The sequence below is a fragment of the Strigops habroptila genome, chromosome Z (assembly GCF_004027225.2).
Source record: "Strigops habroptila isolate Jane chromosome Z, bStrHab1.2.pri, whole genome shotgun sequence".
NCBI classification, from domain to species: domain Eukaryota; kingdom Metazoa; phylum Chordata; class Aves; order Psittaciformes; family Psittacidae; genus Strigops; species Strigops habroptila.
Genome location: NC_044302.2, coordinates 80415187 through 80431263, shown reverse-complemented (window position 1 = coordinate 80431263; position 16077 = coordinate 80415187). Strand labels below are relative to the sequence as shown.

The 16077-nt window shown below is 38.8% G+C and overlaps 1 protein-coding gene across 4 annotated transcripts in view; it reads left to right on the top strand.

Moving 5' to 3' along the window:
• IPO11 (importin 11) overlaps window positions 1–16077 on the top strand; it is a 94541-nt gene that overhangs the window by 49127 nt on the left and 29337 nt on the right. For all 4 annotated transcript variants that reach the window (XM_030512729.1, XM_030512731.1, XM_030512730.1 and 1 more), the window contains 5 exons: window positions 1857–1936; window positions 2520–2600; window positions 10959–11054; window positions 12666–12779; window positions 13636–13757. In XM_030512729.1, coding sequence (XP_030368589.1) covers window positions 1857–1936; window positions 2520–2600; window positions 10959–11054; window positions 12666–12779; window positions 13636–13757 — 493 coding nt within the window. The remainder of the gene's footprint in view (window positions 1–1856; window positions 1937–2519; window positions 2601–10958; window positions 11055–12665; window positions 12780–13635; window positions 13758–16077) is intronic.

The following is a 16077-nucleotide window of genomic DNA, read 5'->3' as shown; positions in this document are numbered from 1 at the left end:
CCCAGTCCTCCCTAGTCTTCATGTGATACTTTCCAGGGTAGAAATGACTATGAATAAAAAACCTTGGCACACTCTTCTAGCAAAAGGTGGAGATATTCAGGACTACTCTACACTTGTGACAATTTCCTTGTTTTATGAATGAATCTTGGAGAATAGTGATGCTCTCCTTGGGGGGGGAGGGGGGGAGGTGTAGAGAAAATGTCAAGAGAATGTTCCTTGTCCTGAAAAATGAAAGCTGTTGTATGATGTTGCTAGAGCAAGTAGTACAGTTCTATAATATTAATCTTACCTGTTTTTTCGTTCTGGCTTGAAATAACTTCCTGCAATTTTGCTACTCGTACTTTTACCTTTGTATTGGTTATTACAGAATCACAGAATGGAAAGCACTTTATGTTTATATGACCATGTCTTTACAATTTGTCTACTGATTCAGTGTCTGAAACTTAAAACCAAACAAACCTGAATACCTCTATGAAGAATGCAGTAACTTCAAGAAATGTACAATACTAGTAATATGCTATTAAAGCTAATTTAGAGAAGTATTGGAATCTTTTGATGAGGATATTGGATGGGTAGGTGAAAAATCATCTCTTTTCAAGTCAGATATTTAAATATTCAAAATAAGTGATAACAAGACATGTCCTGTCCAAGCACTGAGATATGGAAGTACTCAGTGCTTTCAAAGCTGTCCGATGGCCATGTCGGATAGCAGGAGCATTAGTTTTCTTTCTAATGGGAGGGGAAAGAAGAGAAACTGCTAAAACTTACCAGAACTTCTCAGATATTGTAATGGAAAACCCGCCATAGTTCGTGTCATGTGATACTTTATGTGGAAGTTTTTCTATACAAGTGTCACTACATGTAAGCCAAACTTCCATACAGGGTGTGTTAATGTAAGCTATGGATGATATACCAGTTCTTAGCCAGCTGCTGGTGTTAGTTTAATCTGGTAAGGAATTTTATTTAAAACTTACATAAAAGTATTTTCCTCCTAGCTCTCCATGGTGGTTTTACTGGAATATTGATTAAAGGTGGGGGAGAAGTCCACTTACTTCACCAAGAATAGTCTGTCTCCCAACCTGGCATTAAGAAAATTTAGCAAGCCCTTTCACGGTTTTTTGATCTTCTACTTTGTTCTCATCAATAAGGGCTGTTGGCTTTCTGCACTAATATCAACCACCATGTGAAAATTTGAAACCTTTTGTTTAGCAATGAATTGTATTTATAGATGTTCTGGGTGATTTTTTTTTTTTAACAGTCTTACAGGTACTGCCTGAGGATATGTCTTTTTTTCTCTTTGAACTGCTGTTGTACACCATCTCCTGTCTCTTAAATGGTTATGCTTTCCTTACTGAAATACTCAAGGTATGGCCTAAAGTTCAGCGTGTTTGTCCAAAAGCTCAGTGCTGTTTGATATGCCACCTGGGTCAGAAGAGCAGAACTGCAATCTTTATTTCACTCTTTCTACTCAGTATTTACTGATTCAAATGTGAGAGAGATCATTTATCAGTAATTGCAGCTCTCTTAAGTATGTGTTTCATTTGTTCTGTCTTTAATATCTTCTTAGCCCACTGTCATATCCAAAACTTTATTTTTTATTTTTTTTTTTAGCATTGATCATAGGATTTCTTGTACTTCCATTTGAGAACATGAGAGCTGTTACCATCCTTCTTTTGTTATTGTGGCTAGCAGGGAGACAGAACCTGAATAGTACTGAATCTAAGATAACTTTTTTCTGTTTGTAGGCATCTGGCACTTAAAAGCTGTGTGAGGACAAAGACTTCAAGAAGTGAATTGTTTTTAGTTGTACTTCGGTGTGGTGATGAGCTTCTGAATTGTGATTTCTTTTTTTCCAGAGCTGAGTTCAGAAAACCTCAAAAACTGCTTTAAGATCATCAATGCTTATATTTTCTTATCATCATCAGAATTTTTACAGGTATGTTACCATTATAGAAAGATTCATATTAGCATCTTAGTTCTGTACTGGCAAACTGTTTTTTCTCTCATGTTGGAAAACATCATGCACACAAACATTGATACTCTTGGGTGTATGCAAGCATATTGTTCTAATGTTAGATCTTTATGGCACACGGTGGACACTCAAATCAATTTGAGAAAGATTATTATTTTGAATTAATGTTTTGCCAATTGGTTTAGTACTTTGGTACATGAAAAGGTCCTATGCGGAGCAGTAGTAGTTACTTCTGTCAAATTAAAATGATCATCATAAATTCTGGCAGGAGCAGAACTAGAGATGGTATGCCTTGTTCTCACACCTTCTTCATTAGAAATTTCAGTGAGATTGATAATTTAAAAAAACCCTGCAATGTTAAAAGCAAAATGCTTATATTAAATTTTAATTAGTTCAGGGAAGAAGAGCATTTTAGTAAATACAATCTTTGAAGAAAAGCTGGGTCTTTGGATATATGTAATCCCTGATATGTTGAGTTTTGAAATGTATATATATATATAGATACAAAACATGTTTGCATAATACCTTCTTTTTCATTTAATTTCAGATGTATGCTGCAGGCTTATGCCAGTCATTTTGTAGCCTTTTAAAGGACATAACTACTGAAGGTCAAGTTCAAGTTTTAAAGGTAGAGTGTAGTTAACAATAATGCCAGATACTCAGCTCTATTAATCTTGCTACTGGTTTTTTTTGGTTGGTTGTTGGTTGGTTTTTTACGTTAGAGTAATATTTTAAAGTACGGTGAATGCAGAACATGTAGAAGAAAACAGCGTATTTAGCACACACTGACACTTAGAATCCGTGGTGTTTTAAACTACATATTTAAAGTGTGTGCATGTATGTATAGAGTGCTTATACACACACATACATTTTTTAAGAATGTTACTTTACCCGAGAGAAGGTTAATATAGCCTTAAACAGAGCACCCTGAAAGATAATTAGCTAACACACTGTTCCTATACCCTCTGCAATGCTTTCATTACTTGTGATTCCAGTGTTGTCCTGAAGTAATGAGTTCTAAGATAGTTTGAGTCCTCTTTGTATAGATGGTTTTAGACTAAGAGTCCCTGATGTCTTTCCCACTTGATTATTTTCTAGATTACTAGAGAAAGGTGGTTAGTGAGGGCTTAGATCTTTAAGAAATTAGCTTCTTCTACAGCCTGACAACAGCACACTTAAACAGCCAGATAACCGATCCCTGCTTTGTGAAGATGTGTGTACACAAAAATGCTGTGTACAGAAAATCTTGAAAGCATTGAGTTGCAAAATAAGCATTGTGTTTGGATCAAAGTAACTTAATTTAATCTTTGGCTGTTAGTGGACTCATCAAAGTTGTAGGAAGCTGATCAAAGTTGTCCATTTCTAATTGGATTTTAGAAGGGAGAAGAGTACCACAGTGTAACACAAATACACTTACACCTCTAATTACAAAATAAAAGGGCAAAATCAATCTGATTAATGAGTTTCAAAGGTTGTCCAAATTCAGTTTTCATCTTGGTTCAAAATTCAGAAAAAAATTAATTATTTGGACAAAAACATAACATTAAGAAATTATTCAACCCCAAAGTCAAAATCATACTTATGTGTTAATATTCTAGGTTCATTTTCAGTGTTTCTAATAAAAATGTACAAAGCTAATTATCTCGTTGCTGTATCTAGCCATCCAAATCTGAGTTTTGTCTGTACACATCAACCAGTATTGATCCCTTTGCTAATACAAACAACAATAATATTATCTGCTATTTTTTTTAACATTAGTTTTCCTTATCAGTGTTCGATACCAATAAGAAAAAACAATAATACAGTTAAATTTTTGTAACTGCACATCTAAAAAACTGGCAAGATAAGTAATAAGTCTGGTGGTTCTCCCCCTCTACTCTGCTGTCGTGAGACCCCACCTGCAGTACTGCGTTCTGCTCTGGGGCCCCTATCACAGGAGGGACGTGGACCTGGACCTGCTTGAGCGAGTTCAGGGGAAGCCACTAAGATGCTCAGGGGGCTGGAGCACCTCTGCTATGAAGACAGGCTGAGAAAGGTGGGCTTGTTCAGCCTGGAGAAGAGAAGGCTCCGGGGAGACCTTAGAGCAGCATTTCAGTACCTAAATGCGACCTACAAGAAATCTGGAGAGGGACTCCTCACAAGGGAGGGTAGGGAATAGGACAAGGGGAATGGCTTCAAGTTGCAAGAGGGTAGATTTAGACTGGACATTAGGAAGAAATTCTGCACTATGAGGGTGGTGAGACACTGGCACAGGTTGCCCAGAGAAGTTGTGGCTGCCCCATCCCTGGCAGTGTCCATGGCCAGGCTGGGTGAGGCTTTGAGCAGCTGGGTCTAGTGGAAAGTATTCCTGCTTATGGCAGGGGAGTGGGAACTAGATGAGCTTCAAGGTCCATTCCAACCCAAACCATTCTATGACTTTGTGTGTTACTAAAAACTGTTCAGGTGATTTTATGATTAAATAAGCACCTAATGATCAAGATGCACATTTTTTCTTGCATTTCTATATGACCACTAGGACCTAATAGGCCTAGAGCCAAGCTTTTCCAGTCTGTATTGAATGTTGGATATATGTGCTCTCTATCACACTCCGTAGTGTAGTGTCCGTGCATTTGTACTCTGACATTTTGTTCAGTCCTTGCTTTTGGTGTAAGTTGCTATTGTAATGGCAACAACTGTTTAAATAGAGCTGATAGGTTTTTCAGAGTACTAAAAAAAAAATTTTCTCACAAAACTTCAAGTGGTATTATGAAAGATGTTATTCACACACCCTCTTCTCCACTCCATCTGGTTACAAGGGGAAAGCCCAAACAGCTGCGCAAAAGAAAGCCTGAAGAACACGGGGGAAAAAAATTACTTCAGGGAACAGCTCATGGTGGGAAAAAAAAAAAAAAAGCTGAGAAGAGAAGGGTAAAGAATGTAAAAACTGGAAGCCAGAGCAGGGTACTGAGAATAGCACATCTTGGGGCACTTGTTATTCTTTGATCACCTGCAAAGAGGTAGTAGATCCTAATCAATGTGTTACCGCGAAAGTCGGTCAGAGAAGCTCTCTAAGACTCAATTTGGAGTTTTAGAAAGCATCATTCTTTATTGCAGCTCTGGGCGCACACGCCAATTGTTTTGCAAAGGTGAGCGCACCCATTACTTGCCGGCTGCAGCTATAGATTTAGCACACTCATGCATATTTACAGTGTCTCCAGGAACTAATTATAATATTTGTATCCTAATTAAGCATGCTCTTTCTTGCTCAGTGGGCATCTCTGGTGGTCACCCATAGTCTTCCTCCCTGGGTTTACTGAATCACCTCAGTGCTTGTGCACGCTCTCAAGGTCCTAGTGCTGAGTTAGCAGCTGGTATGTTCTTGCTTTTGTTCTGTTCCAGTCTTGCTCGACATTGGGCGCCACTCTGCTATCTTGAAGGCGAGCATCCTTGACCTTATTTACTGTCTCCTTAGTTGTTACCAGTCCTGTGATGTTCCTTCCCCCGTCAGCCGAACATTCCTTTCTCTCTACGTGTAAGTTAGAAAAGTTTGGTCTATTCTACTATGTTAAAGGCACACACACTATTGTTAGTTTAAGATTTAAGCCTACATTTCCCCCCTTTAAGACTTATAGGATATACATATATCCTGTAAGTCTCATTCTATACCCTTTACCCATATTTGATTCTAATACATCATTGTGACCAGCAACTACGAAATTGAGTGATGCAAGGATACAGACACAAATTATTACTATACTGATTACAAACAAGTTCTTTAACAATATCCAGTTTGGTAGCCAAGAAGTAAGTCCATGCCATAACTCTTCAAATCCCCGTTTAGTGTCATCTCGAATGGCCTGATGTAAGATCTTTGTCTGCTTCCAGGTTTCTCCTAGATCTGTGGATATTCTTCCACTCTGGTCTATCTATGTATGTGCCAAGAGCCATACAGTTCTGCAATGTTACCTGGGATAGGCTGGATACCTCAATCTGTAATGCTTGTATAGCATCCAGGAGTACAACACCCAGTGTACGTGTTCCAGTCCACCCTGGGGAGAGGGCCTTTCTAGCAGTATTATTACACAATCAATACAACCCTTCCCCTTCTGGAGCATTCCAATAGCCAGTCTGGGGTCCCTTAATCTGGAGTTGCATTGTCCAGCTACAGTTTGGGTAATGTTCTACCAATATGTTATCAGAGCTAAGAGTTTTACCCAGTGCCAGCAGGTATTGTCTAAAATCCTGTTTTCCCTGCAAAGACATACCACCAGGAACAAAAGGCAGTTGGTAAGGCTGTCCATACATCAGTTCATATGGACTCATAGGATTCCTTCCTGGCTGTATTCATATCCTTAACGAAGCAATTGGTAGGGCTTATAACCAAGTTAAAGAAGTTTCTTGACATTTTTAATTGTAACTTGAGTGTCTGATTCATACGTTCCACTTTGCCAGTAGCCTGAGGTCTATATAGGGTATGCAAATACCACTTGATTCCCAAACACTCTCCCACCTTCCTAACTGCTTCTGCAACAAAGTGCAAACCTTTATCAGAGGACAAGCCTGCTGGTACACCATATCGGGGTATTATTTGATTCAATTTACTACTTCATGAGCCATATGAGTGTGACAAGGGAAAGCCTCCAGCTAACCAGAAAATGTATCTATTAGTACCAATAGATATATATATACCTGAGCCCATTATGCTGTGGCAATTCTGTAAAGTCCACTTGCCAGTAGTCTTCTGGACAATTGCCTTTCTTGTTCCAGGTAGGGGGGTCTCTTAGCGTGGTAAACAAGGTTCGTACTTCTTTATAACACTTTTATAATTCCAGCCATTTGCATACTGAGAACTTGGAGCTTTAAAGCCTCAGTCATTGATTCTGTTCCCCCATGAGTTGCCTGGTGGTTTTCTTCTCATAAGAGGCTGGGCAATTATTACTTGTTTTGTGTAACCCACCATTCCTCATCATTCTTCTTGGCTAATTTCTCATTCTCTGTTTTATAACTTGCAACTTCATTATCCAAGCACTGGTGCTTATGAGGCAATATTAATAAAAGATCCCCACCCACAGCTTCTTTGGCTGCTTTGTCAGCAACGTATTCACTGGATTACCAGTATTCACTGGAGAGTTACCAGATTGATATACCTTAAAAGCAAATTTTGACTTTCTGATAATTCCAGAACTCTCAGTAGCACCATCAGCTAGCTCAGATTTCCGTGCTGATGTGTTGGGGTGGATGCAGGGCTTCAGCCTCTAGTCTTATGTTTGGTTACTATAGCGTATCCTGCTTTCCGTTTTCATAGAGCTGCTACCATCCACAAACAGTTTGTAGTCCACATCCTTCAGGGATGTATCTTGCAGGTCAGTATGGCTGGAATATACCTGCTCAATAGTCTGTAAACAGTTGTGAGTCAGCTCTCCTGCTTCTGGATCGGTTGTCAAAACCACTGCTGGGTTCAAAAGGTTAGTTACTTTCAATTCTATGTTCTCTTCTTCTAAAAGCACAGCCTGATATTTTAACAGCCTGCTTGGGGAAAGCTAATGACTGCTTTTCTGTTCCAGGATGGTTTTTACCAATTGAAGTATAAATACAGTCCATTTTTGTGCCAAAGTGTTTGATAAAATTTTCTATTAGAGGCTCTAGTCCTTTTCTTACTTCCAGTTTTATAAGATACTGTTTCTGTCTTACCAGTCTGATGTTTGGTTTCAGATCAATAGTTACTGGTTCTGCATTTTGTGATCATCCAAGTGCTCCAGCAGAGCAGCCCATACTAGTGGGATGTATTCTCCATTTGCTCTGGTATATCCGGCTCAGAGGCAGATTTCTGTAACATAAAAACTCGGGCCTCCACAGCCTTTGCATCAGGAACATGTATCTGAATTTTCTTTAAATATAATTTAAGCATGTAACTTACTCAGTATATCTCTATCCAATAACAGCACAGGGCACTCAGGCATGTAAAGAAATTGATGGGTCAACATCTGTTTGCCAATTTTAAAGTTTAAAGGTTGAAAGAAAGGCCAGGTTCCTGTCCACCCTGTGGCGCCAATGCCTGAAGCTGTTTGTTTGCTTAATTGCCCTTTACAAGTATTTAGAACAAGTAGTTTCTGTTTCTACAGAAAAAATTTTATCATTTGCCAACCTAACTGTAACCAGGGCCTCTGTTGGGGAGGGTTTCGAATCTTCCCCCAGTCCTCCTCAGCCCTCATCTAAAGTAATAATTTTCTCTGCCTGTCCTGACATTACACTAAATCTCCAGTGTTTGTTTGGATTCTGAGAGCATTCTCTCTTCCAGTGCAACCCATGGAGTCTGTTCACAAACCTTTCCCTGTAATCCTTCTTTCCTCTCCTCCTGGGATGCTTCCCCCTTTCGTGGTTTCTTGTGCGATAGCTAGAGCCAACAGCTCTAGCCGTTTTCTCCGCCCCCCTCCTTCCCCCCCCAAACATTCCAGTTTTATTCTGGAGCTTATCTTATGCCCCCCACATATACAATAACCAATTCCTGGTTGAAACCTGACACACTATAACCCACAATATTATATTAATAATCATATTAATAATATATATATTAACAAGTGGGGACTCGAACCCCTTCCCACCACCATTTGAACCATTTCAGGGAACTTGCAGCAGGGCAGTGGTGGTCTGATTACGATAGGTCTCCCAGGCCACATTCATTATTTTTCCCAAATCGTAATGGTCCTTTCCTTCCTTCCTCTGATTCAGGATCAATAGCAGTATATTTATGCATCACCTCTTTTAATCTTTCCACGAATCCAGAAGGCGATTCATTTATATCTTGCTTTATTTCATGTAGCTTAGACCAGTTCACTGCCTTGGGGACCGCATTCTTAATATTGAATAAAATCCACCTCTGATACTGTTTCAAGGCCTGCCTATCCTGGTCCCAATTAGGGTCCCAGTTAGGATTGGTGGTAGTTATGTGAAGATTCACTGTACCTGCCACTGTGCGTGCCATTATTTGTTGCACTACTGTGGTCCGAGCCATAAGAATAGTGATATTCCTGTCAACACTCTCAAAAGCATGATGCATAATTACCAGCCACTTGTTTCCAAATATTCAGATCTATAATGGTAAAGGGAATCTATCATGACCCGGACCATCATTGCCCACAGCTTGTCTTAAAGGCACAATCAGAGTTTCCCCTTGTTTTCCCCTAGTTTGCCCTGCTGTAGGGCAAAATCCTTCAGCCCCCCTCTAACATCTCCCTTTCCGGTGCCTCTGCCCATGCTTGAACTTGATTCTCCTTGTCAGCACCTTTGACCCCATCATTCACAATACCCCTTCTCCAGGGTGGGCTACCAGCAAATCCAAATCCTCCTCCACATTCGTCAGATGTTTAGTGCATAACTGTCCTATGCTGCACAGAGAGCAGCAGTGTTTAAGGGAATTTTACTCTCTTTCTCCAAGGACAATACTAACAGGTCCTGGGGTGCAAAATTGAAGCTACAATCCTTTTGCCATTCCAGATGATTTCTCAAAGTGAAAAACATTTCCGCATAAGTTACTTCATCTCACTTTCCTTCTCGTCTCAAGAATAACATCAATTGTAACGAAGTATTATAATTAATTGTGCTGTTCACAGGCCACTTTTCCCCAAAATCCAGTTTGTACAACAGCCACCACTGATTACAGTATTTTAACAGATTCTCCAGAGTAACCGGACCACCCAGGGGTCCAACACTTTGTTCCAAAGTCTCCCGAGTGACCAAGCCGCCCGGGAGTTCACTGATTTTTTTCCAGAGTATCACAAAATGCAACCCAGCGGGGACCTTTTCAGGACTCCCGCTTTGGAGGCAGTGGTACCCTTGATCCTGACCTCCATCCAGATACTAGAGTCCGGACAACCAGAACCAGAAACAGACTACCTTTACCCACTGTGCAGGGTGTCCCCTGTGACTAATGTGGTAAGAGACCAGAAAGAATGCCTTTTTAAAGAAATAAAATCAGGGATCTTACCGAGGTCCGGAGTCGGTCTGGGGATCTGTGGTTCCTTTCAGGGAAACTCCCCCGACGCCGCCGTGAAGGTCCCAGAGACTGCCCGGATCCATGGGAAAAACTGATAGGCCACCAAATTGTTACCATGAAAGTCGGTCAGAGAAGCTCTCTAAGACTCAATTTGGAGTTTTAGAAAGCATCATTCTTTATTGCAGCTCTGGGCGCACACGCCAATTGTTTTGCAAAGGTGAGTGCACCCATTACTTGCCGGCTGCAGCTATAGATTTAGCACACTCATGCATATTTACAGTGTCTCCAGGAACTAATTATAATATTTGTATCCTAATTAAGCATGCGCTTTCTTGCTGAGTGGGGATCTCAGTGCTTGTGCATGCTTGCAAGGTCCTAGTGCTGAGTTAGCAGCTGGTATGTCCTTGCTGGTATGTCCAAGACTGTTCTGTTCCAGTCTTGCTCCACGTTGGGTGCCACTCTGCTATCTTGAAGGCTAGCATCCTTGGTCTTATTTACTGTCTCCTTAGTTGTTATCAGTCCCGTGATGTTCCTTCCCCCGTCAGCCGAACATTCCTTTCTCTCTACGTGTTAGTAAGTTAGAAAAATTTGGTCTATTCTACTATGTTAAAGGCACACACACTATTGTTAGTTTAAAATTTAAGCCTACAAATGGTGACAGAGCAAAGACATGGAAATAAGCCTTACACTCCCTGCCAACCCTCGTCATCCAGCTGCTTTTCCTGGAGCCTTATCAAGATCCTTCCTTCCAACCCACCTCATCAGCTTTGCCAGGGCCAGAAGGAGTCTGATGTCAAGGTGGTTGGCTAGGTGGGTTTCACTTGGCATCTCATTTTTCATCAGGTCCATTATGCAGATCAGGTTTGCAGGGTACCTCACTAAATACTTTCAGCTATTAAAAGGTCAGCATCCTACCAGGACTTTATATATAGGCCAGTATATGTAGTTTTAAAATGTTGGTTGAAGATTTTTAAATGTACTTTATTAATTGTCTAATTTGCTTTTATTCTTAAGGTTGTGGAAAATGTCCTAAAAGTAAACCCTGTTTTGGGTCCTCAAATGTTTCAACCCCTTCTGCCATCAATATTCAGGGGGATTATAGATGGGGAGGTAAGAGTTACTCTAACTATACTCTACATTTCCTTTTGAACAGGAAAGTACCCTCAATATTCTGGCCCAGTTCTTTCTGGTGTTGCATTTTCTCTTAAGAGCATCTGATAGATTTCTCACAACTATTTTAGAGGACTGTGAAAGTAACATAGTAGTGCAAGAGTTAAAGCAACATATCCATCACTTTATCATCTAGTGTTTATTTTAAGAAAATAACACAAATTTTAAGAAAATAACACAAATTTTATTCTGCCATTCTATCACTGTTAACACTGATAAGGTGCTATGACTCTATGCTTAGTTAGATCCTTTGTTCTTCTTGGAGTTTTCTGCCTGAGGTTTTTCAAAGATACTTACACTACTCCTTTTTAAGGGTGCCTGCACCAGAGAAAAAGTGGACAAGGAGAAGACTGACTTGACCTTTTTCTAGCTGACATATCTAATATGAAGAGCTGAAGGATGTGAGAATGCTTTATGTGAGATAGAGCTTTAAGATTTTGCTTACTTTTGATGTCTTAAGTTCTCCTTTTTCTCTGTCTTTGACTTCATCAAATTTCCATGTTGGATAAAAAGGAGTAAAATCCAATATGCTTTAACTGTGTTGAACCTTGCAGTACTAGCAGGAGAGAAAAGTAATTAGCAGGATCAGTGGGTGAAATTTTCTATATTTTTGAAATTTTTATCAAAACCAGTGGTTTTTTTCGGAGTTGAAGGCACTCAGAATATTTGACTCCCATGATTATTGAGTTAAATGAGATACTTCCAAGATTAAGTCAAGTAATATTACTCAGCAATATACTTTTTGCTGTACAGAACACAAAAAAGACAGTTTGTTTGAACTTGTCTGCAGTTTAAGAAGACAGAAAACTGCAGAGTGGATTATTAAAATGGCTTCTGATTTAAAACTGTAACAATTTCATTGCTCCCTATTGAAAAAGGTACTAAACTGAATTAACATTTTCAGATAGATGTTGGGATTTGTTTTTCAAGTAGGCAGTTCTTCAAAATACCTACTGCTACATTGTTCGATGCCGAATTTAATACACAGAAATCTGTAGCTTCTTTTAAAATTAAACCTAATAGCAAAAAGATAATAAACTAATGAGCTTATTAGTGTATCCAGTTAATTTTGAGACACTTGCAAATTAGTTACTGGCAAATACATTATAGTTCCTCTCAGTGAAATAGGTAAGAACAGTTTCAGAAATACTAAGCACTTCCTAATGTTACTAAAATTGTAAACAGTCATTTTGAACAATAATGAACTTTCAAAGTAATCTTTTAACAGTACAGTATACTGTTTATTCCTTAAGATTCAGGTTTTTAAATTTAAAATAAAATCACCTTGCAAGATATCTTGGCTGCTTGGAGGAAACTGACTTTGAGATCGCTAGAATTTCCCCATTGTAAGAATCAAGAAACTTTGGCAAAGATTGCTTGCTCAGTCTTGTGTTCTTAGAGGCTTTTAAGTTACAATTTATCATTTCAAAATTAATAAAATACATAAAAAATGCAAGCAAGTATTTTCCATGTGTTTCTGCTCTATATGTTAAGTATTTTTCTCTTAATTATACTAAGCCCTTCCCTTTGTTTGGTTTACTTTTGTTTCAGAGATACCCAGTGGTGATGTCTGCTTACCTGGGGATCATGGGTAGAGTTCTACTACAAAATGCAAGGTTTTTTTCATTACTTCTGAGCGAGATGGCACGTGAATTGGGTGAGGAGGTAAGGATTTTTTGTCTTGATATTTCAGCTAGATTGCATGTGGAAGTCTTGCATTCTTTTGACCTGAAAGAACTTTTTCCTCTGCTTGCAATGCTTGTTCCTCCCCAGGTCCTTCCCCTGAACATCCTGTAACAGATTTTATAATTTCCCACAATTACCTTACATTATCTCACTATAAGTTTTATATAACCTCTAAATTCTCTTCCTGCTACCTCCCACAATAAGTCATATAAACACTTTTAGTGTGCATGGCATTGCAGGGTGAGACTTTCTTTCCTGTGTTCCATCTTGATGCGTCTTGCACCAGGGAATAATGGTCTAATCATTCTCCAGAGAGTTTCTAAGAACATCAGCTTCAGTGTGCTCTGGTTTGACTAATGAGATTACTGAGGTTGTTTGGCTACAACGGTTCTACTATGTCTTTAAGTGAATTCTTAGTAGTTTTCTTATCTTTAACTGCAAGACAGTTTTCAAACAGGTAAAGACAAGCCGCCTGCTATTTGTCACCAGTGAAGGTGAAGCAGAGTAAGTCCATATGCTTTGTATGCATTAGACTATTACAGGAAATCTATTTAAGTCATACACTATTCTGAATCAGTGCTCTGTCCATAAATTAAATGGATTTCTAACTTCCAGGTTACAATTAATGATGAGGGGGGTTCAAGGCCTGGAAGCAGTGTCATAGAAAACTTAAAAAATACTTGTCGCTTACTACTTCTGTCAGGTATACTTAACTGTATGGTGTCTGTCCAAGATTGAATAATATATTCAGTTGGTATAAAAAATTACAATAGATTATTTTCTACATATGCTGAAGTACTCATAAATGAAAAGGAAGTCCTGTTTCCCATTGCAGTCGGATCAGATTCTTGGTAACATGATTGAAATGTGGGTTGATCGGATGGATAACATCACTCAGCCAGAAAGAAGAAAACTCTCTGCTTTGGCATTGCTTTCACTTCTGCCATCGTTGAATAGGTAAGTAAATGTACATTGCCTTAAACAAGTATGGTTCAGAGGTCCTTAGTATGTTTTTTTGAGGTATTTCACAATTCTGCATATTAACATTACAGTATTTTTGTTGCCTCCCCCCCCCCCCCCCTTTTTTTTTCTTTCCAGGAGGACATTAAAAGGGTAGAATTTTCATGCTGTATTATATTAACTTCTTATTTGGCTTCATAGCAATATAGTAACCTTGTACTTCATAGAAAATGTAATTTTCTGTGACAGAAAGTGAGGAAACAACACTGCATATTTTATTGTCCATTCTCATACTGAATTACCTGCTTCTCTCATTTGTGATAAAGGAGTTGCTGTAGTTGGCTTGTTACTATTTTGCTGTCCTTTCCAGAGCACAATGTTTGTTCAGTTTTCTTTCCTGTTGTGGATAGATGTGAACTTTCATCCTGGTTTTCCTCTTTATGACGTTAGATGGAAGAGTTGCTGTGAAAGACTGTGAAACAGTTTTTACTCTGTAGATACTGATAGCAAGCAGCTTTCACTACTGTCCTTTCCCTAGCCATCATCATTGCTGAATATATATGCAGAACAAAAGTTTTTAATGAAAATGCTGAAATGTGTTACACTGACTTCTAAGTTGGCACTGCTAGAATTCATCTATAACACATGGCTAGGTGAGAGTTCAGACCTTGTTCACCTCCAGGTTATTCTTGTCTGTTTGAAAGTCAGAAATGCAAGACTGCATGAGTTCACATTTAGCCTGCCGGATTTCCTGCAAAGTCTTAAGTATTGTCTAATGGGGTTTTACATGTTGCTCACAAATCCTAAAGCTAAGTTAATATCTGTAAAACTGTAAAATGTGTAAGTCACTACTTAAAAAATCAGGGAACTTTTACGTGTGAAACTTTGAGGCTTCATTGCTTTTAATGTGCACAGAAGCTTTCCATTTTTGTCCCAGATCACTGGGACAAACATCTAGACAACGGTGAACCAAACAGCTGCTTTATGAGCGAGCTTTTGCGCATTTTTTTCTTTTTCCCTGTCCAGTAAATGTAACAGTACTATATATAAAACCATATATAGTATCCAGTATATATCTAAAACTTTAGATATGGAACTACGTTCGTCTTCCTGTGAAGTTTCTTTTAAGGAGAGGAAGGAAAAAAAACCAAACTTTCTTTAGATAGCCATGTTATTTTGAACTACTTTCAGCTGCTCCAGATTTCCTGCTGAAAGAGGCAATTATTTCTGGCAGTCCATAACATAATAAAACCTTCTGCACATGACAGCTTTATTTCTCAGATACTCAAATGATTTAAGAAAGCTGCTTCTCAGATAAAAAGCCTCTCTTTAGTGGATGTATTTATGTCAGAGCTATGAAAATTTTACTGTACAACTGATAGACTGCCAGAGCCAAACATACCTTCAGATAGAATGTGTGAAATTGATTCTGTCAAGCGATTGTTCCTTCTGCTACTGAACAATGTGAGTCATTCTGGTTTCGCCATTTCATAGGGATTAGATTACATAGGCTGCTGCATCTCGCATCTGAAACTTGGGTTAAAAATAAAATTTTTCAAATATATGCTTCTTGCGCGAGTCCATTTGCAAAGCTTAAGCAAAAAATGTTTTAAAAATAATACAATATCTGATTCATATAAACAACACTTTCAAGAAAAGCTTAAGTAGTTTTTCCTGTTGGAATACCTCACTAACGAGGTTCCTGATTAGATATTCTTTTGGATATCCAAAGCTAGTTCAAGATTTCTTAGCTGCAGAGACAGAACAGAATTTTGTTTCCCAAGCATGGCCATGAGATGAACTCATTTGGGAAGGCCACACTGAGGGTGGTACCAGTAGCAAGCTCAGATTTTCAAAATTCTGCTACAGGGAAAACAGGCATCTGTGCTGTGTCTAGCACTCCCTGAGGATTTTGCTTTTTTTGCCAGTTGCTTCCTCTAGCCTGTAGCTGGAGCTGTCCCAAGAGCATCTGGTTATTTCAGAGAGGAAAGAGAGGGAATAGACAAAAGTAATGGGGGAAAAATGAAGATAATATGTATTCTTATTCTTGTTTTAGATTTGCTTTATAGATAAAATGTTGGGGAAAGTATTAAGGAGTGACCTTTTCTTATTCTTCTTCTAAACTCTATAGTATTACTTCATTACTTTTAGGTGCTTTTCTAGTTAGTGGTTGTGTTTGTGGACTTGGCACTTCCTGCATTTTAGGGGAAGGCAAAGTTTTCATCATTATTCCTTTAAAACCAGTGTGGCACAGTAATTTCCTATTTTTAAAATAGCTTCATTGATAGTGTCAGAAGTGAAGGATTTTAGAGCAGAT